Raw genomic sequence first — 23,050 nt, 5'->3', positions numbered from 1 at the left:
GTTATAGTGAAGCAAACAGGTCAATATAATGTGTATGGATCATAAATTCATACCTCTGATTAATTTAGTTCAATCATCGGTGTATAATCGGCAATTTCAATTCCAAAATAACGCTAAACGTTTATTATCCCGTAGCAACCGACCAACCTAGCGCGATGTTAATTAGCAAATGTCTATTTATGCGATATAATTCTCGTAGCTCTGATTTATACGCCAAAAATATAATACTCACTTAATACAATTCTCTTGTGAATATGCAGAATAAACGAAAATTTTTATGCCGCTGTATTACACACATTATACAATATATTATACAATTAGTACAATAACGTTGTTGATTTTTCATATAACATTATAATGTATAATGTATATGTTTTCATATTTATATTACTAATGTATTTTCTTAGTTATTATTTTTTCAATACTACAATCAATCTATAATTAATTATTTTAATTAAATTATATATTAGCGAAACAAATTAATTATCTGTTTACAAATTAATATTAATATATATAAATTAATATTAATTGTCAATTGATTGTCAATTAATATTAATTGTCAATAATTAATATTAAATAGGACGAGATAGAATCATATTTGCAATGTTACAATTTTTTTACATGGATTAAAATATTGTGAAAACTTTACTAACATGGGGACAATCACATTATTATTGATATTTATTATTTGTAAATAAAATATTTTTCATAAAATTACAATCAAGGATTTTCTTGATAATTATTTTTACATATTTCATTGTGTAAAATTCTTAATTCGCTATATTATTAATAATATTGATCAAAGATAAATTACCGCGAAATTCCCGTGTCTTACAGAAGATTAATCGTTTTGTATCGACATTTTCTACCAAGCGTTTACAGAAATGACGTAATAGCCGATCATTAGTCCACGCTTCCGGTATCACATAATCCCTAAAACATCGTCGATCATCCTGCTGGTCGACGAGGCCTCATAAGGCCTCGAGGGTATCCTATGGTGAAGTACTAAGTCGTCATTTCCGCACCCTCTAGTCCGACACGTATAATTTAGCGGGATCTAACGGAATGTCTTGACGGACGTGTCTCGTTCTCGAGCTCACACGTATGTCCTGAATATACAACGACGAGCCACACACGAGTGCTCATTTTACCTAAAACATTTCTCCTACGTAAGATTATCATACAAAACGGTGAGAATAAAGGTTTTTTTGTCGAGCAAAAATTTTTTTTATTCGCCAAAAATAACGATATTATATAGATCCTTAAAACAAAAGTTAAAAATATAATAAAAGAGAAAAATTTCTTTCTTTATAATATAAATTTCTTAATTGATTGAACATTTTCACAAATACACATTTTAAAATCTCGTTAAAACAAAATCTGTAGTTATCATCTACCAAACTGCTAAACAGGAGTTGACATTTTCTTGCTTTTTCGCTACAGATTTGTATATTAATTTACTATTAATTAAGTGAATATTTATAGAATTGGGCATGAGATATTTTCAAGAAAATATCGATCCGAAAATTATCAAGAAATTTGATAAAGGATGCGCAACTTTGGATACATCGTGTATATAAAGCAGAGCGGAATCTGAGTGATGTGAGCCGATCGTTTAGCGTTTTCCCATAGCGAACGGATCTGACCCGGGATCGGACCTCGGTTGGTCGGTGAGCTCAAGAAATCGCCGCGGGTAATCACGGTACTCGTTCTCCGCCCCTGGTACCGTTTCCTCCCCCGCTATCACCCCTCTTCGGTCGCCTCGACCTCCACAAACATCGCTGGCCCTTGGCCTAGCGCGTCTCCTTCACGCTTGTCGAGACATAGTGGCATCACTTTCGCACTTTCTCTTTTATTTTCTGTTTCTTAACGCGGATTACGTAAGCTCCTTCCCCCTTGTCTATTCTCCATTTCCATTTCTATTAGCACTTGTTTCCATAGCTATTAGCGCTTGTTACGTCTTTGTCTGTAGAACTAAAAATTAAAACGTGAAGGATTGGAGAATCAGAATGACTAGAATTAATCCTAAAATGAAAAAATTAAATTTTGATTAACTATTTCAATTTTTTACAACTTATTTAAAAAATCTATTATTGCATCATTAAATGCATCAATTAAACATAAAAGGAGTTTATTGATTGTGCTTTAGATGAAAGAGATTATTAAAAAGAAAAAAAAACATGATATCCATTTAAATAGAAAGTGTGTCATTTTCATATCTTCACTGACCGAAATTATAGTGTGAATTTTAACATACCTGCGGCAATCGCGAAGAAAAGGAACGGGTTTGCACGTCGAGGAAGAGTGAAGTTTCCCTTACAATAACTCGTTTCGATATTCTATGGAAAATTAACTATACCGTATAAAATTTCGCGCAGGCTTTGAGGTAAAATCCAGCGATTTTCATTTCTCTATCCTGACAACGTTGCAATTCTCTCTCTCTTTCTCTGCTTTTGGGCCAAGGTAGGTAGATACCCAGTGGGAAGTCGATAGAAAGCGAGATCGCAAAAGAGAGAAAGAGAGAGAAACTCGCGAAGAATGAAAAAGGGGAAGGAAGAAGGAAAGAGAGAGAGAGAGAGAGAGAGAGAGAGAGAGAGAGAGAGGAGAGAGCCACTCTATATCTGTATATGTATATACAGCTTCGTATCTACCCCGCAGTATCTTCTCTTCTCTCTTCCTCGCTAAAGTCAGATCGCCCACAGGCTCCACGAGCCCGACGTTATTATATGTTATCGCCGTGGAAGGTATGGGAACCGGCCTGAGGGGGTACCGAGTACCTATACCTCGGTATTTCCCCCTCGTTGTACCATAACGCACCGACGAGAGATACGCGGGGAAGAGGAGAACCAATTCTTCCTCTCACGTCCCTTCACAGTCCTCAGAGTCACCCGCGTACCTTCTATCCATCCTCTTCCCCACGTTTGCCCTTTCTTTTCTTTTATCCCGTCCTTTTCCCAGAGCACTCGTCTATTATATGCTAAATTACGATGACCTTCGGCTATCCACGCGGGGCACTATCCGTGAGTACACGCGGAGCAAACGCGTGCGTGAAGCTGATTGACATGGATTTCACGAGAGCGATTCGTTTCAATGCTCGAGGTCGTAACATTATTAACCTTTGTTACATGGTATTGAGCGCATGGTATTGAGCTAACCAAGAACTTTCGAATTTTTACGTTATTAACTTTACATCGAGGAAATTTTAATTTTACATAAAATTACTTTCAAGTATATTATCGTTGAAATAAGAAATTTATCAATCTTTGTTACGGTGCACGTAAATAATGCATAATAAAAAGTACAATCTTAGGAAATTAAAATAAGATATTTGATACAAAATCGATTTATTATTATGAAGCTGATAGAAAAGAATTGAGAAACTAGAGAATGTACATTTTAATAAATTGCAAATGAGAGATCTGATGCAGATTTCTTTTCATACTAGTTCTAATGTGTTTTTTCATGATATGATTGATAATAAGATGTCTTTGGATAATTAAATTAAATTTATTTAATTAATCTTTCTGTACGGATGAATAAGAATTTTCTTGTTAGTTTCTTTGCTTGAATTTAAAGCGAGATCAAAAAGGCGCGTAATGAAATGTGACATTAATCTCATTATTTTGGGATATAATTCCGAAGTACGATAGGTATCTTATTAAAGGCACTAAGATATATAATAAAAAAATTAGTTGCAGCCTACTTTGAAATTGTGTTCGCAAACGTGTGCTGTAAAATGCGCTCAAAAATGTTACGAGCACTTTCTAAAGAAGCCGAAAAAAGTGACACGATGCAATGGACCCGTCGCTATAGGACACACTCGCGTGCATTTGCATATTTACTGAAGCACATTTTGTACGCATGTTCTTATTCTAAGCTTTTACAAAGTAAACGAATCTGTTGTTGTATCCTCACTCATGCGTAACAATTTTTGATAGGATTCTGCATATTTTTTTTCTTTCGTTATATTCTCTGCTAATAATAAACAATTCTTTTAATTAAATTGTATTAAACAGAATTCTTTCAGTAAATAATTTTAGCTAATGGATTTTATTAATAATTCAATTTTACTCTCTGTCCGAAGAAATTATTTTTATCATATTCTTCTTTTTTTTATCTATACAGATTAAAGAGAACATATTATATATTATAAATACAAATATATAATTTATAAGACATCAAAAGTTCCGCATCTAAAATGACATGATACATTTTACTCGATTTTTCGTAATGATTATAATATTACATAATTGTGTATGCTAAGTTTTACTAACTTAAGTAACGTGCGCACGCGCTGTGTCGAAATTTATTCAATGAACAGCTGCTTGTACGAGCCATCATTTGAAGCTACATGCTACCTGAAGCGATTTCGGCAGGTGACCAAAGTATCAGCACCTGCCAACACTCAGTTAACTGCTGGTCGATAGAAAACGCAATTCTCACGTCGTTGAATACGGGATGCAAATGTCTATACTATTGAATTCCGTTAGTTTGAATATAACAATATTTTATCTTCACAGATATTATGATAATATTTTAATCTATTCAAAATTTGCATAAATCTTTAAGACTTTCTCGAGCGCACTTCTGGTTACCAATATGTATGTGTGTCATGATTAATGCTTATAGGCTGTAAAAAGTTGCGACTTTCACATATGATAATTTTATTTTAAAAAATCTTGTAATTTCTTTCAGGTATCCGGAATCTAGACTAGCGAAATTGTTTAATGGCAGCATCCCCATCGTTCTGGATTCGCTAAAACAACATTACTTTATCGATAGAGACGGCGGCATGTTCCGACACATACTCAATTTTATGCGAAATTCCCGGTTACTGATACCCGACAACTTTGCCGATCTCGATTTATTGCTAGAGGAAGCGCGATACTTCGATATTGCTCGTAAGTTAATTATTCAATTAATTGTTTCCCTCTTTCATTAATTTTAATTATTTATAACATCTAAAAATTTTTCATATTTTCATCTTTTAAGATTTGCCTCTTTTTAATATATCAGAGTAGCATATTTTTATGTGTATATATGTAACACATCATATAAAGAAAAAATCTCGGTTGTAAAATATTGGAAGAGTTTTCATGAGTGACGAGAGATCACTCGAGTAAATTAATCGCGATATCGCATAGAGAGCAATATGTATATCATTTCTCTTCTAATTTTCTCGACCGACTTCCAACTGCGCAATACGTAGCTTTCTGTAATAGAAGTAAGTAATAACAAACTCTAAAGTAGTTGTTTACTGGATTACAGGAATAATACAGAATTTTGAATGCTATAAAAAGATAGAAATAAGGCAATGGAAATAAGGAAATTGTTCCCTCAGGACAATATAATCAACGTACACACTTCATTTCAATAAAAATCTGACTTTACGTAGACACTTTTCCAAAATACTTTCATAATTTATCAAATATATATATCCGAGAAATAAAATATTATTTGTATTATCAGAAAAGAAACGTTGCAATCTTTAAATGAGATACTTGTCAATATCGCTAAATCCTCAGAGGATCCTGAGAGAATAACGATCCTTCTTCGTAAGACGATGCTCTTTGAACATAAATCGTATCTCTCTTTCAGCGATGTGCAGGCAACTGGAACAGATGAAGAAAGAACGCATAAAAAACGGCTCGACGACGATGATGACGACGTCGTCGCCGAGTCCGCCGCCTTCCGGTCAGCTCGGTTCCGGTCGCGGCACCACCGCTTGCACCACCGGGCCTTGCAATCGCGATCCCGAGAAGATGCGCGGTAACGACGGCAATTGCAGCTACGAGTGCGTGGCGTTACACGTGAGTCCGGATCTGGGCGAGCGGGTGATGCTGTCGGGTGGACGGGCCCTCCTGGACGAGGTGTTCCCGGAGACGACGCAGGCGGTGATCGACGCGCGATCCGGCGTCGCCTGGCATCAGCAGGACGCTCGTCACGTAATCAGGTTTCCGCTCAACGGTTATTGCAAGCTTAACTCGGTTCAGGCGATCACCAGACTGCTGAACGCCGGCTTCCGGGTGATCGCGAGCAACGGCGGCGGCGTCGAGGGCCAGCAGTTCTCCGAGTACCTGTTCGTCAGGCAATCCGTCAACACCTGACGGAGCACGGCGCATCAGCGCAAAACGATCTCCAGATCGATCCGTTGCCTGCAGCGCGACTATGATCCAGAGTGAGTGCAACTGTCCAGGAGGATCTCTCAAGACTGCATCGCGGATAATATGGTGTTATTCTGAACAAAATACACACGGAGCATCTTCGATAGAAGGCTGACAGTCGCAACCGCAGTTTGATGCCAAAAAATACGGTACGAAAGTCTTTGAAACGTATATTGAAGTTTCTCGACGCTTACGTCAAATATCTTGGACAATGGGGAAATATGTGCGCGAATAAGTTTCACGATTTACATTCATTTCAAAGCATTTTTATCAAACAGATGATCTCGCTTATGTGTACGTAAAAACGTCAGAAATATATGCAAAAATTATTTGCATGTATTTCTGACGTTCTGATCCGAGATGGCTGACACAGAAGATACTTAATCGATCACTTTAATCAATAAAATCGTCGATCACGTAAATAAAATCTATTACAATTTAATTATACTAATAAATTTGTAATATATAAATTTAATAATTTATATAAAATTAAAAATTAAAGAAACAGATACAATAGTAAATATAATAATAAATTGAGATAAATTGGAATGTTATTTTGAAATAAATATTCAATAATTATCTGCAGTTGCGACGATTGCAAGGCGTTACAATAGTTATTCAATAAGAGCTTAGATGTGGTTTTAGATAGATCGTTGTTGATTGATCGTGATAGAAATGTAAATTATTGCTCATATGTTTAAAAATAAATAATAATTAAGTGGACGTTATTTGAGTAGATATATTTTCCGTTAACGACGATCATACCATTGAATCACATCTAAAAAGCAATGACCAAACAGCGTATAGCAAGCCTAATAATCGGCAACGATGTATCGTGTGATTCACAGCAAAGAGCCTAAGCCACACAATATATTAATCGTGTATACGCTATTCCATATACTTTTCTTTCGTTCATTGTGTAAAAATGCACGTCTCACTGAAATGAAATACATAGCCATAACGCAGCTTGGAAAAGTTAATCAACAATATGTCATACACTGTGTCTTTCGCACGCTTTTAATGCTATTTAAGAATGAAATGCCTAATTATAAATGTCATCGTTCGTTCCTCGTGTTACGATCTGCGACTTGCGTTTGAGAATATCAGATGCGCCGATTTTTAACATTGTTATTATTTAATAAAGTGTATCTATATGTATTTAAATGCCATATTAATTACTGTAAATATCGCGAATAAACGTGTATATACATACGCATATATAGATATAAGTATACTTATATATAAGTATGAATATACATATATTCTACTTAAAATCATTATTCATAGTGTAAAGAGAAGTAAATAACGATACTACACATACTGATTATGTGTGTCGAAAGTCAACTAAATTAAGTTTTCATTGAGATAATATAATCTATAATATAATCCAATAAATGAGAGAAGAGAGCTAAGGAGTGAGAAAAAGATATTAAATCCTTTCGAGATATAAGCATCGACGAGAAATTATATATGTTCTTTAAAACGCGACATTTTCACGAAGAAAATTATAAGAAAAACCCGAACTATATAATTGCTAAGAAACCTTCTTATATAAGTATCATTCCACGCAATTAATCTAATAAAATGTTTATTTTACATTTCAGGAAAGTGCAGCGATCTTATTATTTCATACGCATCGATCTCCTCCAACATTTAAGAGAGATTAGTGAAATGTATGTTATTTTTATTTTCTGCAACACATAACGACGTGCGAGTCGTAGTTTGATTGCCACTATCTCTGTAGAAAAAATAGCAGTATCGTTAACGGCGAGTAATCTAGATTTTTCTCTAGAAAATAAAGAGACAATAATTTTGCTATTCGAGAAGCGAGTAAAAGTATAGACCGCGAAATTATTGTCACTCGCAATCAATTCTCGATTGCTATGGACGTTGCGTCGCGCCCGAAGCGAAAGAATTTTGCTCCATACAATAAAATTATTAGTCAAACAAAATCGCTGGACGTAACATGGAAATCAGACAAATTTATTACAAGACAGTGAGTAAGATTCCTTCAATTCTTTACTTTTTTATCTTTTTTTTAGTTCAATTATTCTTTGCACAATCCCGTGTAACAAATTTTTTTATTGTCCAACAAATGAAATCTCTTGAAATATGTCGATGCATAAATGTGAATTATTTAACACATCAATAACCGCGATCAGATTGCAACGGAAAAGCTTCGCTGTAAAAATAAATACTGAAAAAATACTTATTTAAAAAAATCATTCGTAAAAAGAGAATTGCAAATTTCCTTAAAATTAAAAATTAATTTTATATTAGCAAAATCACAGCCGACACATGAGAATATCTAAGATATTTTTATTTATGTACATGATTTTTAAGAATTTTTATGAATTTATTTCTAAAAATAAAATTATCAAATATATATTATCAAAATTGTATGTGTGTACATGTGTGTATATGTATATGATGATAATAGTTGTAAAACGCAAGACATACGCAAGGCTATAAATAATGATACTATTCAATCAATGTTTCAATTAATTGCATTATTATTTTCTATATAAAAATAAATACGTGTAAAGAGAAGAAGGATCGGATGTCTCGACCAATCTGATGATGATTATATAAGAACGAGAAACGCACACGCGAGAAGCGTAGCAAGAGAGCTCATTGGGACCGCGTTGATCACACGTAACCGCGGGAATAAGGGATAAAGCGCACAAACGTCGTGCCCTTGGGCCCCGTTTCCATGGTTACTATGAACTCAATATCCACGTCGCCCGAGGGTTTCACAGCCCGAGGCTGTCATCCCTCGAATCCACCCGGCGGAACGCTTTTCTCTCTCTCTCTCCCCCTTCCTTTCTCTCTCTGACGTTCCGCGCTTCCGTCTCCCTTTCTATCTGTCTCCTCCACGCCGAGCTGATTATATTCCATTTCTGGATCGCCCTGGTCACCTTGATGCCGGGTCCTTCGATAGACGACACGAAGCGGAATAGCCGTCGGCTACGCGGAAGACAGGATATTCGAAATTCGAGGATATCCTCGGACAAAATCCTTTGTTGTCCGTATTAAAAATTGAGGCCAAGGCCAATATTTTATTATATTTTACATTGGATTTCATTGTACGCTTTCTTTGTTTTTACTCTTGTAGATGGTGCAAAAGCAATTCAAATAAATTAAAGCAAAAATTACATTATTAGAAAATGAAATATCAAAGGATAATTATATATGTATAGGTGCGAATTTGTTTGCAATTTTTTGAGATTTTCATTTTTAATACACTTAGTTATCCAGTCTCTTTTTCTCTATAAGCAATGATAAAATATATCTTCGATTCTTTTTTTATTCTATTTTAATCTGAAACAAATAATTATCATTATCGTCTCATATATTATTCTCTTCTACATGTCTTAAAAAAGTGAGTAATAAAATTTATTTAGTTCAGATTGAAACATCGTGGAGAAAGAATAAATTGCTCTAAAGCAATAGCATTTCTTCTCTATTTTTTGATAGTTAAAGTTATTGCATTTGATCAGTTTATGTTAATAGAAGTCTGTCACAGTATGTCTGATTTAAGAGAGAAGAATACAATTACAAAATCATATAGAAAATTTACTTTGTTTCTTTTCCTTAACATTGGTTTAATATATCTAAATAATTTTCTTTCCCATATTTAGCTATTTTGATTTTTGCTTTCGACAAAATAGTCTTTTTGAACTTTTATTATAATTTCAATAAAGTCAACTTTTTTGACACTTTTAATCAGTCGTAACTTTTGATAAAAATACAATTATTTCTTTAAACGGAATGGATTAAATCATAATTTATTTATCCTTAAATAGAATAAAAAAATACGAAACGGACTAATGATTTTTCTGAGAAAAAAAGTACAGGTAAGATCGAAAATGATCTTGAAAACTATTTCAAAAATTTCGAAAATTTTTATTTGCAAAGTCATTCTTATATCTTCAATATTTCTTTAGATATTTAAAACCATTTTTTTAAGATTTAAAAAGAATTTTAATAATTTAATTTCAAATGCATTCTCTTCCTTAAATGGACATGCGAGATTATTTATTTCGTAAGCAATTAAAGATATAAAAAATTGTTCATATAGAAATTATTTTCTTTGAAAAATGATTTATATGATATGATTATTTATGATTTTTTTATTAGCTTTTTTGTAAAGAAAAAAATTTTCAAATCAACTTTATAGTTTAAAACATACTATATTTTTAATTTTTAATGTGATAACAATGGTTGAAACGAGAGTTCAATAGTTTACTAAAAGATCATTAAAGATCATGAAAAATCATGGAAGATTGTAAATTAATGAGATATTTTTATATTTATCAAATATTTCAACAATTGTTATATTAAGAATTTGTTCATTTTTAATTGCTTATGAAATAATTTCATATATCCATTTAAATCAGACATACTGTGTGCGTATAATTACATTGATAATTATAATTATAAATTAATCTAAAATAAAATCACTTATTGCCAGAATTTACTTGGAAATACGTAACAAATAATTATCATCAGTTATGATTAATAATATAATTATCGTTCTGATAATAGCAATAATAATAATAATTCTGATATGACTATAATAAAATAAATTATGGTTATAGATTCCTAAAATATATATAATCAGAATAATATAATTAAAAGAAATAAAATACAAATTTTATACGATATATGTACATATATACATATACATGTGTGTGTGTGTGTATGTGTGTGTATGAGCGCGCGCGCGCGCGTATGTATCTATGAGATATCGTAAGCAAGATGACAATATCGTAAGTGAGAAAACTTTCACACTTATATACAATGCATATAGAAATCCATTATCGAGATCTAATCAGAAAATTGTATTCAAAGAGAACTACAGTTACACAGTAAATACAATTTAAAAAAAAATCAGTTGAAATTATAAAATTCTTCAATCGATTATTTTTTATCATTCAAACTTTTGCATGCTCTAGAAAAAATGCAACATAAACGCTTGATAAAAAAATATAAAAAAGGATAAAAGACACATATATTTTCTCTCTGTTTATATTATATATCTCTCTTTTTAATAGACGTTTTAATAAATAATGAAACACACACACAAAAAGTCTAATTAGAAAATGAAGAAATATAGTTTATATTTCGAGAGATTCATTTTTATATTTTATTATCTTACGCTTGCTGTGCTTATTCAATACAATTTATAAAAATATCATAATGTACCACAAAATTGGGTAACGTACTGCTATACTTTTTATATATTCTTCTATTTATAGATATATATTAATATTCTACCTATTGGCAGTAAAGAGAACGTTATGATTTATGCGTGGTTTTATGTTTTGCTTCGAAATCGTAAAAAATGATATAATAATTGCAAAGAGAAGAATGGTTAAGTGAAAACTTCTTATACGCGATATGCTCGACAAAGTAATACATATAATAACGACTTGTACGTTTTTCAAATAAAATATACGATTATTAAAAATGACTTATTTACACAAGATATACATTGTCATTATTTCTGTCACAATAAATGACTTTATTATTAATTAAACGAGTCAAATAAACATTAATAAGTCATTAATTTTGACATTTAAATTTCAATATATGTATAAATGTGTTTTAAATGCTGAATTCTCAATCATAATAACTCTTTCGAAAATAAATCAATCGCAATGACAGAAGAAATAATAAATATGAAATATTTTATTTATATATACGCATATGCACATGTACACACACATACACACAGAATATGTATTAATGAAATGTGAAGTGAGAGATTCTATTTAACACAATGATATTACTTTCCCAATTATAAAAATCTGTGGTGCAGAATTATCGTGCTATAACATCTTTAAAATTACGACAATTCATATATCTATCTTTCCTACACACTATATTCATTCAGTCTTTTTTTTACGTAAAACCAACTGAAAAGCAATTAAACATAGCATGTAATAATAATCAACATCATGTTAATTATAAATTAATTATAAAATATTATGATAATTGCATACATCCATTACTTATTCTGATTATTATCTGAAAGCTGAAAAACGTAATCATATGTCTCTTGGAATATATTGTTATAGAAATATAGGAAGTGTGCATGTGTGTGTATATATGTATGTATGTATGTATGTATGTATGTATGTATGTGTGTGTGTGTGTATGTGTGTGTGTATATATATATATAAATTTTTTACTGTGCCGTCTCTCTCTTAACCAAATTGGAAGCACAGAAATTGTAAGAATAATAAACGCTAACATTGATATAAATTATTTGGCATGGAGCATAGAATAGAAATATTATATAATGAAATAAATAATATAATGAAATAAATGTGCCATATAATCTTATAACACTCAATTGTGGATTAATAACAGAAGTGATATATCAATATAATACTTTAAGAGTACTTGAAATTAAATGATGTTGCTGTAATTACAATATACAAAACTTCTTAAAATAAAATATAAAATATTATATATTTTACGTTTCAATATTATTTTATATTTCAACACAATAGGAGAAATATTATATATTTTATATTTCAAAAAAATAGTAATTAAAATAATATGAAATAAAATATCTAGATACAAATGTCCTCATAAAAATATCCTATGATATAAAATATATAAATTTTAATTTTATTTTATAAAACACAATTTTTAACAAAATTCATTAAAAAAGTGCTAGTTTATATTGCACAGATAATTTCATATTATATTGTAAATGTGAGAGATATGACACATGTAAGTGAGATACAAAGATTAATATTATGTCCAAATATTATTAATCATAAGTATGCAATATTTTCTTAATTGTGTTGAAAGAATATACTGTGCATACAGGATAGTATAAAATATTGATACAATAAAAGAATTAATAAAAATCGATATTTTAAGCATTATCCTCTATGTATGATCTCAGGCACCCACGCATACATATTTATGGTTATTGTTTTTACATGTAAATCAGGTACTCACTTTGAATTTATTTTAATCAATTATGCAAAGCATAACTTCCTGTGGAAGCTTATCTTATCATTAGCAGAAGTCACGCATCAATTTCGAGAAGGAGTAATATAAATAATTAAATTAACATCACTCAAAAGAATATTGATTATTCTTATTTTTGTAAATATTTCTTTAATAAAAAACGTAACAGCTAATTTCTTATAAACACTGAAAATCGTAGATCGCAATATACAACATAATATACTGATAACAATTCCATTTTTCAGTGGAGAGTAGCTATATTGTGTTGTACCAACATTGAAATTATCATTATTTTGTAATTATATGTAAGATATTGTACAAATTATTCCATACTTTTTGGACAGTGTGCTCATGTATTATTATTACATTATACAGTTTGCAAAAATACGATTTACTATTATAACAAAACCTACTTATTTTACACTAGCGCTACAGTGTCCAAAAGTATAGGTCAAATATTACAATGTAGCGAGCCTATACATAGTGACAATGTACACTCATTCGCCTAATGCATCCGCGCATTCATGTATTCATTATATAACAATGTTTCTACAGTGTTATCTCGTTAAAAGATTATTGCTCGGGATCGATCGCTATCCTCTAACATGGGCGCAGACTTGTTTACCTTCCAGGAACTGTCCCATAAATCTTGCCAACGACCGAACAATTCTGGACGAACGTGAGACAAGAATATGATCGAGCAAAATAGAGTACAAGAATTAAGTTTGCTCACTCGAAAAAATGGGAGAGGAGAGAAGGGGAGAGATAACTCGCGTTATCGCGTATAGCGTGGAGCGAAAATCTTTTTTGTAACGAGGAAGCACTGTATTTAGCCACACACAACGTTCTCCCTTGCCACGAAGACTATATAGAGACTAATTGCGAAACATGTGCTCATACACATTGCTCCTTTCATTGATGCGATTTCGTGTTGAAAAATAAAGAACTATTATATTACATTTAAAAAATGTATACTACAGTTAAAAAATGTTCAGTCATTTACAATAAGGAAGCTTAGTATCGACACGGTGGAAATAATTTTAATTTGAATATATGTGGGATTCTCCAAGCCGACTGCTAATGAATCTCATTGCAATATGCAATTCGCGATGAAACACTGTATATTACAGCATAAAGTAACGTCACGCGATTCATCGAGCCCAGCTTACAAAATATGCGGATAGAGCGCCAGGTTTCGGGCGGGTCACAAAAGTTCCTGCCCTTGACAGTGCATCACTTCAAGTACGATTTATACAATGTTGTGCTTCTACACGTTTCTTTTTCCTGTTCTAAAAGGAATAACAAATCCTTGAAATTCACTCTTTTTAAACGTGGTCTCATTGGCATTTGTCTATTTAATCCGCTAGCTGATGCGTTTGTGCCAGGAGTGCCCCCTGTGCTGTTGGTCGATCCCGCGATGTCGAGCTTAGGCTTCTTGCGAGGGCCAATTGCTTGTAAAGCTGTTAAATTTGCTTCTCTTTGTCTTAATTCTTCCATTTCCGCGCGTTGCATCTGAAACATTTTATGTATTTTAAATAAATTACTATTAAGAAGAATTGAAATAAACACATAATACATGTATATCATATAAAGTTATTGCACAAGGAAAATTATAGGTATTTATATATCACCTCTTTGGCTTTAGCCTTTAATTTGGCTTGCTCGGGATCTTCTGTTTTTGCGCGACTCTTTGCGGCACGTAAAAGTAATTCTCGTTCTTGTTCTTCATGTTTCCTACGCTCGACTTTATCTAAGTCTTCCAAAAATTTTAATTGCGCTCTTACATCTTGTGTTACTTCATATCTAGGATCGACCTAAAAACAATCAAAAAAATATTGCAAAAACGGAGAGAAAAGATATAAAATGCTAATTTATATAAAAAAAAATTATTTTAGTTTGTAATGAGATGCAAATTTGTATTTGAGATAAATAAGATAATCCATTTAAATATTACCTTTATAAGATCTATCCTATGTTCTGCAATAACTGCTAATTTTTCTACTAAGTTCTTTAACCTTTCTTGTACAGCATGCGAAATTAATGCTGCTACTTCTTGATTTGGTTCTTCCAGATTATGACTGGATGCTAAAATAATATATTTTTATATAGAGCTAACTATATATTTATATATTTATATCATTTTATATTAATTTAATAATAATGATAAAACTAAAATTACCAATTTGTTTAATTCTTTGTTGTAATGGTGTCATATGCAAAAATATTTCATCTTTACAAGATCGTATTTGGGTACCAACAAATTCTGTAGAACCAAGTATTCTTTGAGATTCTTCTGCAAGATTAACACCACCCATAGCTGCTACATCATTTATATCATCATCCGCCCTATGTAACAAAATACAACGATTACGTTATTATACGTTTATAATAATTACAGAATGCATTATCTTTAAATTAATATTGTTTCATTATTGTTTCTTTATATTTTTTATTAATTTATTAATAGCAATAATTGCTTTTCTACATTATTTTTAGAAAACAAAACTTACGTATATCCTGCTGATGAAAACGTTTTTTTCTCTTTTTCCTTTGCAGTCGGTTTTTGAACAAGAGAAGGCACTACGGCTTTATTAACAGTAGTGGTTGTATTGACTGTTTTGCCTTGTGTTGTAGTCGTGACCGTTTTTACAACCGTTGTTGTAACTATAGGTGGCTTCTGCACAACAGGAGCAGTGGGTCGAATTCCAGTTACTGGTACTGTCGATTTTACAGTATATGCTGCAGGGCTACGAACAACTGTTGTTACTGGTCGAGCCTAAAATAATATAATTTTTATTGTACATTTAAAACAAAAGATTGTAAAAAATCTTGCATAAATTTTGAGAAATATTAAAATAATTAATATATGTTATTAAGAAGCATATATAAGAAGTTTAATTAATCAACTCATACTAAATTCACATAATTATTCTGGTCTATTATTCTTTTATTTTGGATATCAAAAAAATGCAAATTTTTGTTAGATATCTGATAATATTGTAATACACAGACATGATAAATATATACATTAATATTATAACAGATTATAAAAGATTATCTTACAAGTCTTTGTGGAACAGGTTGAGCAGGCCGTGGAACTGTTGTAACTACTGCTGCTGCTGCTGCTGTTACTGCTGTTTGAAGTGGTGCCATTACTCTTACTTGTGTTGTAGCTGTCGCAGTTGCTGTTACAGGAACTGTTGCGGCTACTGTAGGTCTATATTGAGTTTGCTACAATACATAGTAAAATATAATTACAAACTAGAAAGTGATATAAATGAGATGCAAAATCCTCTCTTTTCTCTATTACAATTACTATTATATTACATATTCTTTTAAAAATACTAAATTATATAGATATAAATATAGATTCTGATAAACTATAACAAATTAATATCTTAGAAAAGATCGATTTTAAAGAAATATATGCTCGATATCCTCTTCAAAAATCTATTTCTCTAGAAGATTTCTCTTTATAAGTACCCAAAGTTTTTTCCAAAATTAATACTTTAGAAAAAATTATCACATTTTGTGCATACCTCTTGTAGAATTAATAAAATTCATAATAGATAATTAATTCTACCTGTGTGATAGTTGGAACAACAGCTGAAGCTATGGAGAAAACAACATTGGCTGGAGGAGGTTTTATTCCTTCTATGGATAATTCTTTCGTGACAAGCGACTGCCGCAAAAGCGGCAGACTTTTCTTTAGAAATCCGATGAGACATGGTTGTGGTGAGGCATTTAATAATTTTTCAAGCCTATCACAAAACTCTTCTGGTTCAACTCTAGCATCGATCAGATCTTGTATCAAAGTTCGGACATTGCGTTCCACTGATTTAGGTTCTCGACTAGATAACTCTAATAAGTTTGCTAAGAATTTACGGCACTTTTCTTTGGTATTATCAATAGTTTGACGCTAAAAAAAGAAAAAAAAATATTATTTATATAAATATACCATATAAAACATTATAAATAATTGTTATTTTAAATTTAATTTTATCAAACATACTGGTGCGGGTGTTTGAACTGTTTGAACAGTAGTAGCCGTTGGTGCAGAAGTAGTTGTAGGTGCTGTAGTCACTGTTCCTGGAGTTGTAGTAGATGTAGTAATAGTAGGAGCTACAGTCTGTAGCAATACATATGTAAAAAATAATTATTATTTATATTTATTACAATAACTGCAAATATGCTTAAAAATGTATAGATATAAAATGTATACTTTTAAAAATGTAGTTATAAAATGTATACTTTTACAATATATAGAAATACTATCAAAATACTAAAGTGAGATGTGTTCTAAAAAAAAAAAATCCATAGAATGTTATATAATACTTTTATATTTATATTTAAATATAAATAACAAGATATAAATTTCATGCAGAAATGATAATAATAAAATATAAATATCAAAAAAATAAATTTAAAAAATTAAATTAACTAAATAAATTAAAAAATAAATTAAAAATAAATAAGAAATCATAATAAAAGAATAGAATCATATTAAAAGAAAATTTTATATTATAAAAAATAAATCATTGAAAATCCTTGCAGCACATAATAACATTGTTTCTGTTCTCTCTTCCTCTTTTTTTCCTCGATAATAGTATATATAATTAATGTAACAATTAAAATAACATCAAATTAAATATTAATTTTATACATTCTATGATTAAAAAAAAAAATAAAATAAATTTCCTAAAATTAAAAAAAATTCAAAACAGAATCAAAAATACAAAATTATTTTCTCGAATATAACGTTCAAACTATTTTCATTATTTATTGCATGCAACTAGGAGAATTTTGCTAAATTGTATGGTACTACATTTCTGATAAACTGCATCTATTTTTTCTACATGCATGCTAAAAATTAAAAATAAAAATAATCCTATGCAAAAATTTTAACTCACTGACTATTGGAGAAAACTATAAGTATAATGTATAAGTTTTTAATATATATATTTTTAATATATAAGTTTTTAATATATAATGTAATTATCCAGATTAATAATTTATTTAAGTAACTTTCTTATATTTATACACAATAACTATAAAAATAAACAATATTTTACTGATATATAAAATAAAAAAATATAAATAAATATAAATAAATATTCCTCATTATATCTTTCAAGAAAATATGATAATATTAACTTATTCATTACAATATATTTTACAGACGCACTTGTACCTTGTACAGACTCGTATTTTACAAATTTTTTTATAATTGTATTTAATATTATAAAAAATGTATATTATTATTTAAAAATAATGCATGATAATAAATAATATTTATTAATCATTTTACTTTACTCTTTGCATTATACAGAGACCTCCCATCAAATTTTATATTATACATCAAAAATTTTTTTTAAACGTTTAAAAATAATGCGCATACACAATACAACTTTCTTAATCAATTATAATATTATATTGTTAACGTAAAGAATATGTGATAGTAATACGATTTTACCTTTTTATTGTTATTACTTCTATTTCAATTACAAAAATAGACTTGTAGAAAGTAAAGTTGAGTATTATACAAATTTGAGTAATGTAATTACACATGCGAATACTACAAGATATAAGAATAAAGAAATAGTTTTAATAAATATATGTATAAAATTATAAAAAAAAGCAAAGAAGATGTATAAATATCCTCACACAATTATATACTCTTTTTTAAAAAGAATTTATTTAATCTATGTAATCTTTCTATACATAACACCTTTAACCAATTATTCATGCAATATATTTGATAAAGATATTGAATTTTAATGCATTTATTACACTCCATGAAACTCAAAACATACTACCAAAGAGAAATGCATCCCAAAAGTAAGCTAATAATGAGATGTTATCAATTATGCAATTTAAATTTGTAGAACATTTAGGTCAAAGTGATATTGATATTATAGATAATAAAATTTATCATAAAATTTTTCGCATTCAAAATATGTATTTAAGAACTTTAAGATCTACAAATATAATTTTTCTACATGGTAAATATAATTTTTCTACATTTTCTATATGGTGTTTATAAAAATAATAATGTACTATTTGCGAATAAAGCAAAAATAAAAAATAAATAACAATAAAAATAAATTCTTGTATCATAAATATCCAAATTTAAATGTGCCAGGTGAAAAATATAAATTGTAAACAAAATATATTGGCGTACTGATAACATCATTCCACAGAAAACAAAGTCACAAACTAAGAAGTCTCTACAGTAGCACTACATCGAGTCTTGTAAGAGGTATAAGAGTGCGTCACCTGAACAGATTTTCTTAGGGTGGCGAGTGGTGGGCCAGTGAACTGGGTATTCAGCCTACTTACAGCCGGCACTGAAGTTAGGCGATAGGTAGTGCCTGGAGATGGTGCAGCAACTACTGCATTGCCAGCTATACTATTCGGCGTAACTGCAGTACCAGTGGGAGTACCCGCAGTTGGAGCTGGACCTACCCTCAATAACTGATATTGTCCATTTTCTGTTTTTAATAATAGATGACCTTGAGTACCAGGTTGAAGACCGTGAAGCGCCTGTAATGTTATCTAGAGAAAAAAATCAAAAACACATTTATTAATTATTGTATTGTATCTTATATTTTATGATAAATAAAACAGAAGTTTTACATGTTGCAAAGAGTTGAACGCATAAAATAAAATTCCACGATGCCTTCCATTTTGTATACGCTATATAATTAAAAAAAAATTTTTTTGCTATATTATTCATATTTATAAATATTAAAATATCTTACCCCTGGAGCTCCTGGTCTCGCTCCTACCAATTGCTGTCCAATAACCACTCTTGGAGTAACTTGTTTATTGGCTTGTTGTCCTGCCACTGGTGTCGCAGGACGCATTGTATTTACATTGAGAATTTGAACATTACTGGGTACTATCGTCGAAGTAACTCCAGCTTTGGCCTGCAATGCCGTGCTGACTGCATTGCCAGCCACAGAGACTGGAACGGACATTGGAACGGAAACCATGCCACCGGGTGCTACACTAGTTTTAATCACTAAAGCTGCGCCTGTCGGCTTATTCACTGCGGTCACTGTTTGGCTACCTGTCTGACTGACAGAACCGACATTGGAAACAACAACGTTCGATGTAGTCTGCAGTACCGGTTGCGAAGTTATACCTAAGGTACCGTTCGCTAGCTGCCCAACAGTTTGGGCAGGAAAGGTGAGCTTATTATTCGCATTTGCCACCCCTGTAGTAGCTATAACTTGTCCAACGCCGGGATAGATGATCTTTACCGATTCGTGCGTCTTGGTCAAGCTTGGTATATGCGTGGCCTGATTGCTCGACACCTGGTTGGTGGTGGACACTTGATTAATATAGGCAGCAGGAGGTATTCCTGGTGGCTGTGTGTGCTGTTGCTGTTGCTGCTGTTGCGTGGTGATGACCTGCGGCGCCACTGCGTTCGAGGTAACCACGTTTACTGGCAGCAGAGTGCTGGTGGTGATGGGCTTGGTGACCTCTTGAGTCATTAGACTATTCACAGTGGTCACACCGCCGCCGTTCGAAACCCCATGTTTCTGCGGCTGTACCGCGGTGATGGTGCCCCCGTTGGAAATAGCGCTGTTCACCTGATGATTCTGTTGACTGACCGACGCGGGACTCGCTTGATGGCCGGCCACGGTCGGCGTCGACGTTACAAGCTGCGTCTCGAGGGAGCCCACTATCGCGTTCACTGCGGATTCGTCGACATCCGTGCTTAGAGCTTCCTCTAAAAACTTAGCTGACGCCATTTTCTTCCAAGCTCCAACTGTAAACTGAATTGCGCGTGCGCCTGTCGCAAATTATTCCCATGGTGCACTGCCTCTCCCCCCCACTCCGCCCCATTTAGCGCAGCGAAAACTTGTACGCGGCGAGTTCTCTGTTTACCAGCGGGTGGTATAACCGCCAAATTCTCGCCATCCTCGGGCACCGAGCTGCTCCCGAATACTCTCGATGATCGTGTATTTCTGATCGTGCGTCACCCCTCGCGATTTCAATGAGTCGCCCGAAATTACGCGTCCTTAACGCCACGAGTCGCGTTATGGCTGTCGATAGCGCGCACACACGTCACCCGCCAAAATGGCCATCTTCGAACATGCAATCGACACGCCGCGTTCATGCGATTGATAAAAAATCTATTACGATAATAATGCAGGCCTACGTAGTATTGTGCGTCAAGTGGGACGCAATTTTTTTTCCTCGAGTCTCTTACCGGAACCACGTTTAATCAGACTTGTTTGTTACTTGAGAGCGCTCGAAAACAAGCATGCTCTGAAACCTGTAATCGCTCCTCTGCGGGTTATGTGTGTTCTCAAATCTGAGGTGATGGTTCCCTTTTTAAGGCTCTTGCACAAAGGATGCGTCAATGCAACGTCGCATGATTGGCTGTCAAATAGACAAATTTTCGGGACTAAGAATCCTCTATTCGATGAAGGATAATGGAGGATTCACACTGCCTCCGATGTCCGACGTACGATATCCGATATCCAATAAAGGCCTGTGTCCACGATACTAGAAATCGGTCCGAGTTCTCGATCTGAGGTCTCGAATAGAATTAGTTGTACCAGAGAGAAGACTGAGAGATGTGCATGGCCCGTTTTTAGGTGATCCCTGCGATACTCCCTCTGTGGACATTAAAAACGTGAACATGAACTACAAAGCCAATGTCCACGAATGTTCTCAGAGGGTAACATATATGTCTCTCTGATAATATAAATAATATAAATAAAAATATAAATAATTTAATTAATAATAATTTATTATATAAAAATATTAGTATGTTCTCTCTTTCCACGCTATTATTTATTTATTTATTTATGCTGTTCTTTTTCTTCTCAACATCATTTATTTATTTTTTATTTATTTATTTATTTATTTATTTATTTATTTAGCTCGCTCTAAGTCAGTCTTCTAAAATGCAAAACTAAATATTATAGAATTTGACTTTGAAAATAAAATAATCGAATAAATTCAAATAATTAGCATAACGAAAGGTTCCGTGATAAGTTATTTAATAAATAATCAATTTTAATTAATTAATGAAAATACTTCTATAATTTAATATTCCGCGTTAGCGTATATTTTATAATATGTAAAATATTTCGGCAACGAATTATCGATAACACGGTGTTTGACTTTGGCAATACAAAAAATAAACAGTAGCGCGCTATGTTAAAGCTTTAATATTAAAATTAACTATATTTCGACCAATGCTTTAAATTTTTTCAATCCTTGTTATTAAACAATATACAATTTAATCGAAAATCGATTAAATGATAGAAATCTAAAATATTAAATAATTACTTCGATCGTTGCGATTTTTACGGACAATAATAATTATTATAATATTTAGAGTCACAAATATATTTCATCCGTGTTACTTTATCGTTCTACTTGACAATCTAAATGTAATTTGGATTGTGAGAGAACACGAAGTAAATCAATCGAATTATAGATGCAAATAATTAGCATAATGAAAGGATAAATTGTTTAATAAATAATCAATTTTAATCAATAAATTAAAATACTTCATTAATTTAATATTCCGCGTTAATGTACATTTTATAATATATAAAATATTTTGGTAACGAATGATTGATAACACGGTGTTCGACTTTGGCAATATAAAATATAAACAGTAGCGCGCTATGTTTCGGCTTTGTCATCATTCGCACGGTGACTCTCCAGTAATAAGATAGTGGTGCGAAACGTTTCGTATTGTATTGTAATTTTTTTACTAAACACGATTACGATTAGTATCGAAACATAATTTGCTTTAAATATTAATATAAATTAATTAATTAAAAATTAATTCACGACATAAAACTGTATCGCAACTATAAATCTTTATCGAATCGCAATCATTCATTATCGTGATTAAAAAT

The 23,050-nt window shown here is 31.7% G+C and overlaps 2 protein-coding genes across 6 annotated transcripts in view; one reads left to right on the top strand and one right to left on the bottom strand.

The window, feature by feature from the left end:
• The window catches only part of Twz (BTB/POZ domain-containing protein twz), a 28,115-nt gene extending 19,554 nt beyond the window's left edge, over window positions 1-8,561 (top strand). For 3 of the 4 annotated variants that reach the window (XM_083084500.1, XM_083084502.1, XM_083084501.1), the window contains exons 4-5: window positions 4,696-4,901; window positions 5,599-7,762. In XM_083084500.1, the coding sequence (XP_082940626.1) occupies window positions 4,696-4,901; window positions 5,599-6,107 (715 nt within the window). In that variant the 3' untranslated portion in view covers window positions 6,108-7,762. The other variant, XR_014436039.1, reaches the window with a different exon arrangement.
• Window positions 8,562-13,487: 4,926 nt separating this feature from the next.
• On the bottom strand, window positions 13,488-21,711 carry LOC145962860 (transcription initiation factor TFIID subunit 4). Of its 2 annotated transcripts, none has more exons than XM_083084258.1 (10): window positions 19,919-21,711; window positions 19,434-19,712; window positions 17,170-17,286; window positions 16,741-17,076; window positions 16,221-16,388; window positions 15,668-15,933; window positions 15,337-15,503; window positions 15,112-15,242; window positions 14,789-14,971; window positions 13,488-14,669 (listed from the first exon to the last, which is right to left on the bottom strand). In XM_083084258.1, exons 1-10 carry the CDS (start codon window positions 20,915-20,917, stop codon window positions 14,391-14,393), a joined length of 2,925 nt encoding a protein of 974 aa, XP_082940384.1. In that variant the 5' UTR covers window positions 20,918-21,711; the 3' UTR covers window positions 13,488-14,390. The 2 variants fall into 2 exon arrangements, with proteins under 2 accessions (XP_082940384.1, XP_082940385.1); XM_083084259.1 differs by having other exon boundaries at window positions 19,497-19,712; window positions 19,919-21,710.
• Between the last annotated feature and the right edge of the window lie 1,339 nt (window positions 21,712-23,050).

The sequence above is a fragment of the Camponotus vicinus genome, unplaced genomic scaffold (assembly GCF_025532165.1).
Source record: "Camponotus vicinus isolate PSW18456_S1 unplaced genomic scaffold, iyCamVici1.0 SCAF_12, whole genome shotgun sequence".
NCBI classification, from domain to species: Eukaryota; Metazoa; Arthropoda; class Insecta; order Hymenoptera; family Formicidae; genus Camponotus; species Camponotus vicinus.
Note: the sequence above shows the minus strand (reverse complement) of the source record. Positions and strands in the feature narration are given on the sequence as shown.

Bases quoted from the DNA above. Each gene is read 5' to 3' on its own strand.
- LOC145962860 (XM_083084258.1), bottom strand. From the start codon at position 20,917: ATGGCGTCAGCTAAGTTTTTAGAGGAAGCTCTAAGCACGGATGTCGAC. The intron at 15,504-15,667 runs GTAAGTTTTGTT...TTTGTTACATAG, and splicing joins TTTTCATCAGCAGGATATAC to GGCGGATGATGATATAAATG. The intron at 14,972-15,111 runs GTAATATTTAAA...GATTGTTTTTAG, and splicing joins ATAGGATAGATCTTATAAAG to GTCGATCCTAGATATGAAGT.